The sequence below is a fragment of the Arvicola amphibius genome, chromosome 4, assembly GCF_903992535.2.
Source record: "Arvicola amphibius chromosome 4, mArvAmp1.2, whole genome shotgun sequence".
NCBI classification, from domain to species: Eukaryota; Metazoa; Chordata; class Mammalia; order Rodentia; family Cricetidae; genus Arvicola; species Arvicola amphibius.
The window spans coordinates 34,958,182-34,975,407 of NC_052050.1; the positions used below are offsets into that span (position 1 = coordinate 34,958,182).

Here is a 17,226-nt window from a genome sequence, read left to right on the forward strand (position 1 = left end):
TGTAGCCATCTCCATTTTTTTCAAACACGCGCTGTCTCTGCCTGCTTTTGTCCTGTAAAATCAGAACTGAGTAGATGTGGCAAAGACTGTGGTTTCAAAGTTAAACATGTACTGTCTGACTGTCCACATAGAAATTCTGCTAGCTTCGTATGTGGGCGTCCTATCAAGTAGACATGAATTCCAAAATACTTTCTGCTACTTCTGTGGGGTCTGATGTTTTATGCACTTCAAGATCTGTGATTTGTTCAGACGCACGTAATTTCTAAGTAAACTATGCAACTCCAGGAAAAGTCTTATTGTAGCTAAGAGAATGAGTGTTGTTTAAAACCTTTTTTTAATGTAGTACTTTTAAATTAAATATCAGTGAAGTTCCTTTACACTAAAGAAATGCAATACCAAATTCCTGAACCTAATTAGACATTTTTGTAAATTGAGCCTCATGGTACTATTTCTCCACTTTATATTTTAGTTAGCTATCAAGCAATCTGGATGATGTTTCTTCAACTTGTTCATTTAACAAAACTTGCAGTGGTTTGATGAAAAATTGCTACGTACTGTTGTCACATTTGTTGATGTATTCTGATTTTTTATTAGCATTAACTACTTGAGTATGGTGGGGTATATATGTGTCCCTGAATCAATGGAAGTCAGAGGACTGCTTGCAAGATTGCTTCTCTCTCTCCACCATAATGTTCCTGGTGATTAACTTAATCACTGAGCCATCTTGTCAGCCTTTGTTTACATTTACTTTTGCCCAGGAAATAGAATTTCTCACAATTTTATACTGATTATCTTAAATTTGAATAAAAATGCAGGTTTACTTTTTTTTTTTTTTTGGTTTTTCGAGACAGGGTTTCCCTGTAGTTTCTAGAGCCTGTCCTGGAGCTAGCTCTTGTAGACCAGGCTGGCCTCGAACTCAGAGATCCGCCTGCCTCTGCCTCCCGAGTGCTGGGATTAAAGGCGTGCGCCACCACCGCCCGTTTTATAGTTCCATTTTAAACTTGTTTTTTTTTGTTTTTTTTTTTTTTTTTTTTTTTTTTTTTTTTTTTTTTTTTTTTTTTTTTTTTTTATTTAAGTTTCTCAGAGAAATTAGAAAGCTAGAACATGCAGCACTGTTAGTAAAACAGTTAAGGAAAGACAATTGCCATCAAAGTATCAGATAAATTGTTATTTCTTTAGTAGAATAAAAATAAGTCAGTGAAATCAAGAATTAAATACCCGTTTTTGTTCTTTAGGTCCATATCTTGCTTCTCAGCCGTTGGACAGCTCTCTGCTCTCCCAGCCAAATTTAGTTGCCCCTACAAATCAGTCTTTGCTTACCACACCTCAGATGACAAATACTGGAAACGCTAATACTACATCTGCCACCTTAGCATCTGCGGCAAGTAGCACTGTGACAATGACTTCAGGTGTTGCCATATCTACTTCAGTTGCCACAGCTAATTCAACTTTGACCACAACTTCATCTTCATCATCTTCCAATATGAGTAGTGGAGTGTCATCAAATAAACTGCCTTCGTTTCCACCCTTTGGCAGTATGAACACTAGTGGTTCAGGATCCATGTCTGCACAAGCAAGTACAGTTCAGAGTGGCCAGCTAGGAGGACAACAGTCATCATCTCTGCAGGCAGCAGGAATGTCAGGGGAGTCGGCTTCGCTTCCCACTCAGCCACATCTTGATGTGTCAGAAAGGTACCTTTAAAAATATTGATAATGGGGTTGAGAGATAGCTGAGCAGTAAGTAGCATGTGTTTAGCCCGCTTTGAAGCCTGTGTACAATGAATGAATGAATAAAAAAAAAATTTAAGTTTGTGGAAATTCAGAATCTATAGTCCCCTCTTTTTATCTAAGTTAGATAGTCGTAAATATGTATAAAGTGCTTCTTGATCTTATCTTGGAATTTAGTTTAGTCATGTTAAGGATTATAGGTACAAAATTATCATGATTGTTTAAAAATTATTATAGAATCGCAGGGTTAGTATTATGATCTTTAAAAACATTCAATTCCACTTATCCCTATGATTATGTCTGGCCTGTGACATAAGCAAATGTAATTGCTTATATATGCTGCATAAATGTTTGAACAATCATACCCCCCACCCTCCCCGTGTGTGTGTGCGCGTCTGCGTGTGCGTGTGTGTGTAACTCCACCCTGGGCCTTACATATGCTTGGCATGCAGTCTACCACTGTGTTGTACCTCAGCCCTGGCATGGAGGATTTAGATTCTTAAGAATTTTGAATTTCAGCTCTGTCATTTACGCACTTTGTGATTAGGGGAAGGTCTAACCTCTTTGAGCATGTATCCTTGTCTATAGTATGAAAGCAATATGGTATAATGCACGGTAAGTACTTTAACAGCAATAGATCTCACTGTTTTTATAATGAAAATGCTGTGAAAATTCTCATGTTTTCTGGGTTCAGCTATCCTGAGCCTAGTTATTTTTCAGCTACCTAGAATGCAGTTTTTCCAAAAGTCACACTCTTTAAATATGGGCAAAAATAAACTTATCTGAATTGATTTGCCCATCTTGAATATCTACATAGATCGGAAAGTTAAAGAAAATAAAAATTACCTATCAATGAAAGGTGCTTATTCACCACTAAATTTAGGAAATTAATGTGTCCATTCTGGAAACCAGAACATTGAACAGATAACCCTGGCTTCCTTCTGGGTTAACTCTGTTTCTGGCAGGACCTGTTTCTGAGATGACTGTCAGAATGACTTTGGTCATCTCAGTTTAATCTCTGCTGTTAAACTGTTTAAGAAGTCTTTTTCTTTGTTTCTTTTAAAAGCACAAAGCCTCTTATTTCAAGGGATTTCGTAAAGGTGTGAAGTGTGAAAGGGTATATACAGAGCTGTTCTCTTTGGATGGGAAGGAGTATTCTGATTTCCAGAGAAGTTTTCTGATAACTTGCCAGTAAATGAGAGGATCTAAGGAGTTGCTTTGGTGCTGTCCCCGGCAAATGAAATACAGCCTTCTGTTTTGTTTCTACTTCAATTTTCAGCACAATGGATCGTGATAAAGTGGGAATTCCCACAGATGGTGATTCACATGCAATTACCTACCCACCTGCAATTGTTGTTTATATAATTGATCCTTTTACATATGAAAATAAAGATGAGAGCACTAACTCGTCTAATGTATGGACGTTGGGGCTACTTAGATGCTTCCTGGAAATGGCCCAGACTCTTCCTCCTCATATCAAGAGTACTGTTTCTGTACAGGTAAGACTGTGAGGCTTTAGAACTTTCAGAGGTACTTTTCTGTATGCAAAATAATATTGTTAAAATACAGGTTGTAATGTGGGCATGGTGGTGCAAACCTTTAATCCTCATATTTTGGAGGCAGATGTGGGTGGGTCTCTGTGAGTTTGAGGCCATCCTGGTTTACAGTGTGTTCCAGGACAGCCAGTGCTACGTAGAGAAACCCTTTCTTGACAAACCAACAAACAAATAAAAGCCAGATTGTACTGATTTTACTTAAATATTATAATAAAAATTTTAAGAGAGTTTATAAAAGATAAATTTTATAGTCATGGAGGCTGATGAGATGGCTTAGCAGTTAAGAGTGCTCGTTATCCTAACAGAGAACCCACGTTCAGTTGCCTCATCTCACATCCAGTGCTCAGAACTGTGACTCCAGCAGCAGGAGACCTGCTCTAGGTGCTGCATCCACATGGTGTACACACATAGACAGACAGACAGACTTCACTCACTCCAGCAGCAGGAGACCTGCTCTAGGTGCTGCATCCACATGGTGTACACACATAGACAGACAGACAGACTTCACTCACTCCAGCAGCAGGAGACCTGCTCTGTTGATGCTGTCATACAAATGGTATAAACAGACAGACAGCTGCATAAATCTTTAATAAACTTGATTGTCATTCTGTTATCATGAGAAATAAAAAATTATGTTGACTGTGTATGGTGGTGTGTGCTTTTAATCCCAGGAAGCTGAGGTAGGAGGATCATAAATTTGAAGACAGCATCTGTACATAGTTCCAGCCTAGCTTGGGCTACATAATAATACATTGTTTGTTTGTTAGCACCCCCATAGAAAGATTGTATTGAGAATACTGTTTTTTCTGTGTTACTTTTGTAGGTCAGAGTTACAAAGTAGGGCCTAAAAAGGGAAATAGTGCCTACATTCTATGTAAGTTAGTTTTAATTGAGATAAGTTGCAAGTAAAACTAGAAAAAAAAGAAATTTTGATCAATAGGTCTCATGAGGGTCTTAATAAATCTAATTTCTGTGCATAGAAAATATAAAAGATTTCTAGGTGGTTCAGGGTCTATGTAAATTGCCTGTCTATTTAATTCTAAATAATAGTGGTGCAAGAGGTGGCTCAGTGTTAGGGTACTGACCACTCTTCAGAAGACCAGTTTTCAGTTTTTTTTAAATGTTTTTTTAAAGATTTATTTATTTTTATTTTTTATTATTTGACAGTTTGCTTCTGTGTATGTCTTATACTATCATATGCCTGGTGCCACAGAGGCCAGAAGAGGGCTTTGGATCCTCTGGAACTGAAGTTACGTATGTTTGTGAGCCATCATGTGGTACTGGAAATTGGATCCAGGTCCTTGTCAAGAGCAGCCAGTGTTCTTAGCCCCTGAGCCATCTCTCCAATCCCAGTATTTTATTTCAAACACCCATATATCAGCTAACAGACATCCATAACTCCAGTCTTGTGGATCCAATGCTCTTGTCTGGTTTCTGCTCATAATAAGGTATAAGGTATATATACACATATATGCAGGCAGAACACATGCACGTACCATAAAAGTTAGAAACTCTGTATGATAGAAACCGAAGTTTTTTATAGTCACTTATATGCTGCTGAAGTTTTGTCTGAAGGGATTTCTTTTACTATGTTGCAAGTTACTCTGTTAATGTTTGTAATACTCACTTTATCTGTAGATTGTTCCTTGTCAGTACCTATTACAACCTGTGAAACATGAAGACAGACAAATCTACACCCAGCATTTAAAATCTCTGGCTTTTTCGGCCTTTACTCAGTGCCGGAGACCACTTCCAACATCAACCAATGTAAAAACACTGACTGGGTTTGGTCCAGGCTTAGCTATGGAAACTGCTCTTAAAAGTCCTGATGTAAGTATTATGTTTTCCATGAATGAAGTTATTAAGATGATTTAGATTTTAAGATCTTATATAAAACTAAATAATAATGCTTTTATTCTCATTTCTAGTTGTAAGATGGCTTTTTTTTTTTTTTAAACAGAGACCAGAATGTATTCGACTTTATACACCACCTTTTATTCTGGCTCCTGTGAAGGACAAACAGACAGAGCTAGGAGAGACATTTGGAGAAGCTGGACAGAAATACAATGTTCTTTTTGTGGGCTACTGTTTATCACATGATCAAAGGTGGATTCTTGCATCTTGCACAGATCTATATGGAGAACTTCTAGAAACATGTATTATTAACATCGATGTTCCAAATAGGTACTTATAGTTCCTAAAATATGATTATCCCAATTTGAATTGTTAGTATATGTACAACACACAGTGTCTCATACTCAGTAGATAACCATTTGAAGTTTATATAAATTTTGATAGTAATTGTTGAGATTCTGGGTATATTTTTATAGTTAGTACTTTTATTGTATAATTAAGATAATTAAAAACGATTCTGGCCTGTTGTCACATATCTTTAATCCCAGGATTGGGAGATAGTCAGGTGAATCTCTGAGTTTGAGGCCAGGCAGGGCTACTTAGTAAGATTATATCTCATAAACAAATGCTCTCTCCCCTTAATTAATTTGTTACACTGATTTTTTTTATCTAATTTTTATGTCCTAAATCCCTAACTTTTATGTTATAAAGCTTATGACAGTGATTTTGGATGAAGAATTTGAAATTTATAGGGACTGAGAGATGGTATAACAGTTAAGAGTGTTTGCTACTTTCCCCAGAGGGCTAGAGTTAGTTCTAAGCATCCACATATGGGTGGCTCATAATACCTGTTAACTCTGGCTTCCGCAGGCCCCTGTGCTCATGTGCACATACCCCCTAATGCATATAATTTAAAGCTATTTTTAAAATTTTTATTTTATGTGCACTGGTTTTTAAACTGCATGTGTGTCTGTGCAAAGGTGTTAGAAGCCCTGGAACGGGAGTTTCAGACATTTGCTAGCTGCCATGTAGGTTCTGGGAATTGAACCCAGGACCTCTGGAAGAGCCGCCAGTTCTCTTAACCTCTGAGCCATCTCTCCAGCTCCCTTAAAATACTTTAAAATATTATTGAAAGCCCTCCTACTCATAAAAGTGGATCTGGGTGGTGGTGGCACACACCTTTAATTCCAGCACTTCGAAGGCAGAGGCAGGCGGATCTCTTGAGTCTAAGTCCATCATGGTCTACAGAGGTAATTCCAGGACAGCCAGGTTTACACAGAGAAAATACGTCTCAAAACCCCAATAAACAAATACTGCTTGTAGCATAAGCTGTACACCGTTTGTTTTTGGTGATATATTTGCATTAGTCATGCTAATTTAGAAAGAATGTTTTGTCTGAAGGAAGAGAATAGATACCAACACACTCAGGCTTTGGTTGCCATTTTACTTCTTTGATCAAAAGGTAGAAATAAGCTCAGACAAAAAAAGTACTAGCTGCTTTTGTATAGGACTGGGTTCCATTCCTGGCACCAACATGGTGGTTCACAATCATCTATAATTCTAGTTCTGAGGAATCTAATCTTCCATTCTGGTCTCTGAGGACCAGGCCTACATGTGGTGCACATGCATATGTGTAAGCAAAACAATCATATGCATAAAATAAAATAAATCTTTGAAAAAAGTAGAAATGGAACAATGATTAAGATTTGTAGGGGTAGGCAAGATGGCTCAGTGGGTAAAGATGCTTGCCTCCAAACCTGACACTATGAATTTGACCCCTGGGACTCAAATGATAGAGAGAGCCAACTCCCAAAAGTTGTCCTTTGATCTTTATGCCTGGGTTGTGGAATATGCTTCCTCCTACACAAATTAAAATTCTAATAAGCTATAATGAGACCTGTCTTGAAGTGTAACTCCTTCCTGGTTTCTTGTTGGTCTATGGTATTGTGAAAATTAGGCAGCTGAGCTATGGCTTATTTATTTATAATATCTGTCGAGTAGTTTATCTGCCTCATCAGATTGTTCGGATGAAGTGAGTATTGCTTGCACAGTAGCTCTGCCATATATTTGTAACATAGTAAGTGCTAAATAAATGTTAGCTGCTATTGCTCATTTGCAAAGTGCTTGTGTTACATGCTTGCCTACCTAGTAAAGGACATGTATCAGAAAATATACAAAATGTTATTTGGGCAGAGAAATGTATTTTGTGTTGGGTATTCTTTACTTTTTTTTTTTTTTCCTTGGATTTTCGAGATAGGGTTTCTCTGTAGCTTTTGGTGCCTGTCCAGGAACTAGCTCTTGTAGACCAGGCTGGCCTCAAACTCACAGAGATCCTCCTGGCTTGAGTATTCTTTACTTTTTAAGGTATGGAAATTGGTTTAGTACAAATTGTTGGCCAAAATTGAACAACTCATCATTTTTTCCAGTTCTTGTTCATGGCGTTGTTCATGTGTGTGAAGGTGTCAGATTCCCTGGAACTGGAGTTATAGACAGTTGTGAGCTGCCATGTGGATGCTAGGAATTGAACCCTAGTCCTCTGGAAGAACAGCTAATACTCTTAACTGCTGAGCCATCTCTCCAGCCCTTCAAATATATTTTGAGAATTTATTTATGTGTGTTTGTGGAGGTCAGAGGACAACCTTAGCTGCCATTCCTCAGGTGCTCTCCATCCAACCTTCCCTTTCTTTGAGACTGGCTAGACAGTCTCTAGCCCGAACTTTGCCAAGTAGACTAGACTGACTGGCTAGTGTGCTCATAGGATTCACCTTTCTGCTTTCTCAGCTCTGAGATTAGCACTGCACATTTATTTCCTTAGGTTTAGGGAATTGAATTCAATTCCTGATGCTTGTCAGGAAAGCATGTTATATCAAATTAGCTATCTCTTCAGGCCCCTAATGTGTATTGTAAAACAGTAAGAATAACAAAATAATCCATAAATTTGAAGGTGCATATGATACCATATACCTGTGTTTCCTCCAACTCAGGGAGCTAAGCTAGGAGGATGGATTATTTGAATTTAGGAAACCATCTTGGGCAACCTAAAGAGATCCCCTATCAAAAACTTAGGAACTTGAATGGCAAATATGTGTGTATCAGGACTTGGTTTTTATAAAGGTTTGAAGCATTAAAATTAAGTAAAGGACCAGGAAGTGGGGATATAACTCTGTAATGGAAGTATAGGCATATCATATACAATATGATACCTGGTACCAGTCAATAAAACAGGATAAAATGAAATTGATGAACCAGTTTTTCACATACTTGAACCCTCTTGTAAAATTTCATTATGTGAATTTTAGAAATATTTACAAACATTTCATTCAATAGGGCTCGTCGGAAAAAGGGTTCTGCCAGAAGGTTTGGTCTACAAAAACTTTGGGAGTGGTGCTTAGGACTTGTTCAGATGAGTTCCTTACCATGGAGAGTGGTAATTGGTCGCCTTGGTAGGATTGGACATGGAGAATTGAAAGGTAAATTGTGTTTTTATCTAGTTTTTTTAATCTTTGTTTTATGGTGATGTATATTTGGTACAGAACGTATTATGTAATATATTGAATAAAATGCTAAAGTTCTCAACAGTTAAGAGCTCTTCCAGTAGACCTAAGTTAGATTCTCAGCACTCGACCTGGTGGCTCACAATATCTGCACTTGAGGGGTCTGACGTCCTTTTCTAGCACTGCGGGCACTGCACACATGTAGTGTACAGGCAAAACTCAGACATAAAATAAAAGCATCTTCTTTGAAAATGCTAAAAGTTATTAGTAAAACATTGCTTTTAAGAAGCATAAAGTCATATAAATACATAATGACTTGTGTGTGATACTTACTGGAGGTAAAGGGATAAGGAATGTCAGGAAACACTATAAGAGTTTTAGCTTTGATAATTTCTTTATTAGAAATACGCTAATTTATATGTTGCTATGCATTTCTTTCATTGTACTCTTGGGTAAATAGTATAACAGCACTTGCTTCTAGCACTGTTTCCTTTTGCCCCTATTGATACCCGCAGATTGGAGTTGTTTGCTGAGTCGTCGAAACTTGCAGTCTCTTAGCAAAAGGCTCAAAGACATGTGTAGGATGTGTGGCATATCTGCTGCAGACTCTCCGAGCATCCTTAGTGCTTGTTTGGTTGCAATGGAACCCCAAGGTTCTTTTGTTATCATGCCAGGTTAGTTCACTTCAGTATATACCAGATTTCATTATTCATTGTACTCTTTAAGTTTTTAAGTATTACATAAAATTCTTCACTTACGAAAAAAGGAAAAATGCATCTCTCTTCAGATTCTGTGTCAACTGGTTCTGTTTTTGGAAGAAGCACCACTCTAAATATGCAGACACCTCAGCTAAATACCCCACAAGATACATCATGTACTCATATACTTGTGTTTCCCACTTCTGCTTCTGTGCAAGTAGCTTCAGCTACTTACACCACTGAAAATTTGGATTTAGCTTTCAATCCCAACAATGGTAAGTTAATGGAGCCTTAGAAATTCTATTTTATTTGTTTTGAAATATCTTATGTATCCCTGTCTGGCCTGCTGCTTGCTATTTAGCCCAGGTTTGGTCTTGAGCTCTCAGCAATCCTCCTGATTCAGTCTGAAAGTGCTGGACTTATAGGCATGTACGACTCTGGCTGTTTTATTGTTGTTTTTTTTTTATATTTGTGAGACAAGGTTGCTGTGTTGCTCGGGTTGGTGTAGCACTCCCACGCTCAAGCCACCCTCCTGTTTCAGTCTCCCAAGCAGCTAGGACAACAGGCACACATCTTTATGCCTGGACTCCGAGTTGTTGTTGTTTTTTTTTTTTTTTTTAAATATTGACAATTTAAGTAGGATGAATAGCATGCCCTGACATTTACCTTAGTAAGAAAAAAGTCTTAAAGATTTGTTAAGACCATTGAGATGGAAAGTTTTATTGTAAGCTATGCAGATGGGACTTAAAAAGCAATAAAACATATAACAACGTAGCAAAGAGAAAGCTTTATATATACACAAGAGGAAAAAGCTATTTGATGGAAGAAAAGGATGCAAATTCAGAGAGAAAGCTGCGAGCCAGTGCATAGGTTCAAGTCCCCTGAAAAGACAAGGAAAGAGATCACTAAGAATTTTGACTCCCAAACATAAATGAAAATTTCTTTTTGTTTTATTCTAATAAGTCCATGGTAATTTGTAAGTGGCTCCAGGAAATGACCTCACCATTTTATATTATTGTATCAGAATTGGTCATTGATATGAATTCTGTAAATTTTATTTTGAGGGGCTATCATTGATCTTAAAATTTTTGTATATTTATGCTGTTATTTCGAGCTACTTGTATATATTATATATATATATATATAACAATCTCTCTTCTCTCCATACACACATATCCACAATGTTTTCCCTCCTCCTTTCCCTCCCTCCCTCCCTCCCTCCCTCAAAACAATACTGGAGATTGATTTAGGGCTTTCTGCATGTTAGGCAAGCTGTTTCTACACTGAGCCTTATTCATAGTCCTTTATATGTCAGTTTGCGGGAACAATGCTTTGTATAAACTGCTAGAATAGAGATGGAACTTGGTGAACCTTTTAGGCTGTATTTAATAGAAGAGACAAATATAGTGTTTATTGTTACTCTGAATTACTTTCGAAAATGGTAGATCTTCAAAAATACACATACTGTTTTGTTTTGTTTTGCTTTTATTTTTCTTTTTTGAGACAGGGTTTCTTGTGTATCCCTGGCTGTCTTTTACTCACTCAGAAGACTAGGCTGGCCTCAAATTCACTGAGATCCACCAGCCTCTGCTTTCCAAATGCTGGGATTAAAGGTGTGCATTACCACTGCCCAGCAATACACAGACAGTTTATTTGCTCTATCTGTTTTTCTTTCCTTGAGATAGGTTTTCTCCTTGTAGTCCTGGGTGCCCAGAAGGCCAGCATAGCTAGCCCCAAACTCACAGAGATTCACCTGCCTCTGCCTCCTGAGTGGTGGGATTAAAGGCATGTGCCACCTCTGCCTGGCATATTTTATCACTTTATTATTTTATTATGTAATAACGTGAATATTTTGCTTGGTAATGAATAGTACCATTTAAAACACATTTATATTTCTTGATGTTATGTTGGTTTTATTACCTGTTGTTTTGTAACATTATTATATTAGTGTCTTAAAAGAACATGAGTTTGTTAAAAAGCTCAGTCATTCTCCATGGGTTAATATCAAGGTGTCTTAAGGTTGATTCCTTCTAGAGTCTTAGGTAAATCTGTTTCCTTGCCTTTGCCAGCTTCTAGCAGATAGCTTGTATGAAGATTACAAAGCCTATGCTCTTTAGCTTCTACCCTTTCTCTCCATTTTGAACGGAGAGTGGTAGTGTCAGCAGTAGTACCTTCCCTGTCTCCCCCTCTACTCTGTACCACACACAGTGGTACAGTGCTTGCCTGTTATTTGTATGACCCTATGATCACAGGGACCATTAGATTAATCTCTTCATAGGTCTATTTAGATTGATCAATACTGCAAAATCCTTTATAAGACTTAGCACAATACGTGGCACACAACTAATTGATGCTTAGTAAATGTTGGTTATATTAACCCATTTTACTTTAAGATGGGGTTTTTTGGGGGGGGGGTTGTTTGTTTGTTTTGGTTTGGGTTTTTTTGAGACAGGGTCTTACTATGTAGCGCTGGCTAGGCTGGAGCTCACAGAAATCCTCTTGCCACTGCCTCTGTGTGTTGAGACTAAAAGTGTGCGTTAGCATGCCCCAGTTGTTGTTTTGAAACTGGTTCTCCCTGCTTGTATAGCCTAGGCTGGCTGTCCAAACCATCGCAATCCTTATCACTCAGCCTTCTAAGTGGTGGGATTATAGGCATGTGCTGTCATGCCTTGCTAGTCCCATTTTGGTTAAAATTTATTATATTTTACTATGAATGATCATGGTATACAGAAAATAAAATATTAATTTCTTTTCTCTGTACAGATGGAGCAGATGGAATGGGTATCTTTGATTTATTAGACACAGGAGATGATCTTGATCCTGATATCATTAATATCCTTCCTGCATCTCCAACTGCATCTCCTGTACATTCTCCAGGTTCTCATTACCCCCATGGAGGTGATGCTGGCAAGGTAATTATTCTAAAAAAGTTTCAGTGTATGTAAATGCCATAAATCCATCCATCCATCTGCCCATCCATACATCCGTTATTATATGAACTAGAACACCATTTTTCCCTTTAAAATTAGCAAAGAGATGAGATCAACTGAGCTCATGCACTTTTGTTTAGCTATTAATATTTTTTGTGGGGGGCTATGATTTCTCCACTTCTTTCTCAAAGGCATATGCTGCCCATGGCCTCTTTTGTTTTGTTTTTGTGGTTTGAGCCTCCACTGTGTAGGCATTATACCAATATGTTTGTTTCTCTTTTTTCCCCCCTAACAATAAAAGTAATGTAATCCTATGATCAAAATATATAATAGGAAATTTTCAAAGAAATATTAAAAGGGGGGGTGCGATTTCTGGTGCTTAAAAAGTACTGATATAATGAATAGTTTTATTATGAATTAATTTTTTTGTCTGTTTTCTTAAAATAATGCTGAGAAATTTGTTGACCAATTCAAACGGAATGAACAGTAGTCTATATTGCCATAATGCCTTCCAAAACACTATTGAATGAAATTAATGACATTTTATAGATGATGCTATGGGAGCAAAGCAAGTCGAATTTGTCTTTTGCATTGGGGTTGAGGAATTAGTTGAACTATTAGGAAATAGCAGTTACAGTGAGTGATTTGTGTTTTGTACTCACTTTGACCTTAGACATACTCACTTTGTTTTGCTGTTTCATAATGTACTGTTTTTATGGTATTACTAATTTAACTATTGGGCCTAAATTTGACTTCACACGTGAGCTGCTATGGACTCACATCCTCAGTCCTCAAATTTTGAGATGATCTAGATGAGTTGTTCGGGTTAGCCTTAAACTTACTTTGTAGTCCAAGTCTTGAACTTGAACTTTGATCCTCCTGCTTCAACCTCTCAACACTGGACATTATTGGCCTATCACCATTTAAGTTTTAGTGTTTTATGTGGTTTGTTGCAATAATTATATTAATGTTCTAAGTCGTTTTGTATTTATGTTCGTTATCTGGATATACTGAATGAACTAATACGCTTGTCTTTCTAAGGGTCAGGGTACTGATCGGCTACTTTCAACAGAATCGCATGATGAAGTAACTAATATTCTTCAGCAACCATTGGCCCTTGGATACTTTGTATCAACTGCCAAAGCGGGTCCACTACCTGACTGGTTCTGGTCAGCATGTCCTCAAGCACAATATCAATGTCCCCTTTTTCTTAAGGTATTACTATTTCTGTGGCAATTCCTAACTAATCCTTATTGATAGTTTTAGTCCTGAGAACTATTGAAGTGACATTTTAAAGTTTTATAGCTCATCTGAATTCCAAGTTCTTAAATACATTGTTGTATGTATTTCTTTAGATGATCTCATAAAAAAGAATTATCTAATATGAAACAAGTAATTATAAAAATTTATATTAAGTTTAAACATTATTCTTAAGTCAGACTTCTGGAACTCTTGGTTTGAAGTTATATTTTCAGTTGCAATGTAGAAAGAAGTTCAGAGCTGAGAAGCATTACAGTGTCTTTTCCTAGTCTTATTCTCCAGCTGAACACACTTTAATTCAGGAAACTCACTTGTCTAAGTCATACATTTATAGTAGACGTCTAGAGTAAAACCTGGATCTTTTAATGATAATTATGTTATTTGACTAGGATAATACTGCATTTCTATTACATTTCATTATTTTGAGAATTAAAAAATTTAGCAATTTTTGTTATACATTAATTTACCTATTCTAAAAAGTTTTCCTTGTATAAATTACTATTGAGTAGAATGGGTGTGATAACACATGCCTTTAATCTCAGCATCCAGTAGCCAGAGGCAGGAGGATGTCCTTAAGCACAAGGCTGGTATACACAGGGAGTTCCATACCAGCCAAGGCTACATAGTGAGTTCCCTATCCCAGAAACAAGCATACAACTAGTGAGCATTGTGACTTTTAATCTTACGACTTGGGAGGCGGAGGCAAGAAGACTCCCTAGGAATTGGAGGTCAGCCTGGTTTATACGTTCCAGGTGAGCCAGTGGTACAAAATGTAAATGAAAAACTGGGCCGGATGTTGGTGGCGCACGCCTTTAATCCCAGCACTCGGGAGGCAGAGGCAGGCAGATCTCTGTAAGTTCGAGACCAGCCTGGTCTACAGAGCTAGTTCCAGGACAGGCTCCAAAGCCACAGAGAAACCCTGTCTCGGGGGGGGGGGGAATGAAAAACTGGTGAGGAGTTTTTAAGAAGTGATACTCTTAGACCTATTGATACTTACTTTCCCAGTGTCCATCTTATGTGTTATAAGATGGTGAAGGAAAATGAGATATGAAAGCTCTCTGTGGCTGATTGTTACCATTGCTATTACTGCTCAAAAAGAGTATATGAAGATCTGCCTCACACAGTGTAAAATCACTGTGGGCTCTTCACATTTCAGGTCTTGAGAAAATATTTTAGTAGTTCCTGAGCATAGAAATTTTTTGGGTTGTTTATGCCAGTCAAATCTTGTTACCCTAGGCCCATATACCATTGTGTCAAAGCATTTGAGATTAAACAATGGATTTATGTAGCGCATTCATAAAGATTACAATAATTGAATCTGTAGCTCCCCTTCCCCTGCCCAGACAGTGAATGCCAGGCAAGTATTCTGACCTATCCTTGCCTTTAATTGACTATTAATAAAATGTTGGTTTATTCTGTGACTTTTATTCCTCTTCCAGATGTTTATTGCTCTATCCTGTCTCATTACATGAACATCTTCCGGGGGTTTTCTGCAGTGTAGTAGTGTTTGGAGCCTCCTTGGTCCTTTGGGAAGTGCTGCACTTGCTGTCTCCTCCCACATGTAGTCACAGAGCCTTTGTACACATTAAAAGTTATCAAAATAGCAGTAAATGACCCTGCTTATTTCCAAATTTAGTATAATACCTATTTGTAGTTTATGACCTAAGAGATTCAGGGCACACTTTTGTTTAGTAAACACTTTTTATGAAAAGTCCAAGGGACTATCCAGATTCTTTTCTACTCAATATTTATTTGCAGAGAGGATAGTGTAAAGTGAGCATTCACCCTCAGATACAGTGTAACAAGATTAGGACTTCTGGTTCTGAATCACAGGTAAGGCATAACTTAAACATAATTTCATTATGCTTTTCATATATCACATTTTAATTCTGTACTGTAATCAGTAAAACCACTTGATATATTTCTCTGTACTTGAGAAGTCAGTGGGTTCTGTCGATGCTTAAGTAGTTTTATTACAAGAATTGTCAGCATCCATTACTCTGTAGTGATCTGCCGAGTGAGACTTACTAATAATTTATAAATCAAGAATTTATAGACAGTTCAAACATACTTATTTCGATTACATTCCTGAATATACTGTATATGAGCTTTTATACATGTATGCTGTTGTGATGGAGAAAACAGATCAATATAAAGAAGTATCTTTATAGCATGAAGAAAGCTTGTGAAGGATTGCGGTGAACACCACAACTTTGTCATGGTGTTAATACTGCATACGACGTACACACTAGATGACTGATTTCACTACATGAATGTGAAGAATAGTAGCACATTCCTTCTGCCCACTACTCACTGCTGTACCTAAATGTGTGTGCAATTGTTAGAAGCCTCTGCTAAGAAATGCATTGGGCAAGCAAGCATGTATACATTGTTTTGATTGTAAAGTGTTCATCCAGTGGAAGCTTTGTTAAAATCACAACTTCCTAAGGAAAATATTGTGCAGGGTTACTCCCTTGGCTTCTTTTTAGTGCTCAGTGTCCAAGTATAGCTGCATAGTCTAAAGTCTGTGAAATTAAAAGATAACTGGAAAGCTCATTCCTTCCTTCCTTCCTTCCTTCCTTCCTTCCTTCCTTCCTTCCTTCCTTCCTTCCTTCCTTCCTTCCTTCCTTCCTTCCTTATCTGTCTTTAAGGATTGCTATATGGTACTAAAAGAAGTTAAAGCAAAAATTGTAGAGAGACCCAATATAAGTTTCGCACCTTAAAGTTTCTATCAAAGCCCTGAATTTTCATAGAAGCTCTTAATGCTAACATTGTCATAAAATCAGTTTCATCAAGGACAATACAGTGGGTAGAGCACATTGAAACTAAATAACTGATTTCCCACACGGCTGACTGATTACCTTACCTTTTTAGGCCTCTTTGCACCTCCACGTGCCTTCAGTGCAATCTGACGAACTGCTTCACAGTAAACACTCCCACCCACTTGACTCAAATCAGACTTCAGATGTCCTCAGGTACAGCTCTTGGAACATTGCCTGCTCTCTGTTTTAGTTTGGGTAAAATAAGAATGTTTATTATTAAATATCTTTATTCTGTTGGGTAAAAGTTGGCAGCTTTTTAGTTTTGAATCTCTGAATGAATTTTCTTTTAGATGGTTTTGTGTTTGGGACTTAAGTTTTTTTTCTCTCCACTCATGATCTACCTCTGAGCTAAAACCTCATTGCATTATTACTTCTTAAAAACTATTTTATTCTTTTTATTTTGGGTAGTTTGCCTGCTTGCATGTCTGTGCATCTTATACATGCAGTGCCAATAGAGGCCAGGAGAGGGCACCAGATTCCCAGGAACTGGAGTTACAGACCTGTTAGCAGCCATGTGGTCACTAGGAATTGAATGATGGTCCTCTGGAAACACTTATCCCGGCTGCATTACTCTTATGTTGGGGCTGGTAGTCCCAAACCTTATTACATTACTGGGAATGAGTGCTGTGCTTTGTTTGTTTGTTAATTTGCATTTTGCCATGGGTGTTGGTCCCCTGGAACTGGAGTTACAGACGGTTGTGAACTGCCTTGTGGGTGTTGGGAATTGAACCCCGGTCCTCTGGAAGAACAGCCAGTCCTTTGAACTACTGAGCTATATCTCCAGCTCCCAGAATAAGGTCATTTTCTAACATGAATACATTTCTCCCCTTAATTTTTGAAAAAGGGTTTTATGTATCTTAGGCTAGTTTCAAACTTACTATGTG

General features: G+C 37.6%; 1 protein-coding gene across 1 annotated transcript in view; it reads left to right on the top strand.

The window, feature by feature from the left end:
- Med13 (mediator complex subunit 13) overlaps positions 1-17,226 on the top strand; it is a 93,468-nt gene that overhangs the window by 71,332 nt on the left and 4,910 nt on the right. Inside the window, exons 20-29 of the mRNA XM_038325940.1 lie at positions 1,236-1,692; positions 3,008-3,227; positions 4,923-5,114; positions 5,245-5,468; positions 8,466-8,608; positions 9,148-9,306; positions 9,420-9,605; positions 12,094-12,242; positions 13,302-13,475; positions 16,395-16,495. Of these exons, the coding sequence (XP_038181868.1) occupies positions 1,236-1,692; positions 3,008-3,227; positions 4,923-5,114; positions 5,245-5,468; positions 8,466-8,608; positions 9,148-9,306; positions 9,420-9,605; positions 12,094-12,242; positions 13,302-13,475; positions 16,395-16,495 (2,005 nt within the window). The remainder of the gene's footprint in view (positions 1-1,235; positions 1,693-3,007; positions 3,228-4,922; positions 5,115-5,244; positions 5,469-8,465; positions 8,609-9,147; positions 9,307-9,419; positions 9,606-12,093; positions 12,243-13,301; positions 13,476-16,394; positions 16,496-17,226) is intronic.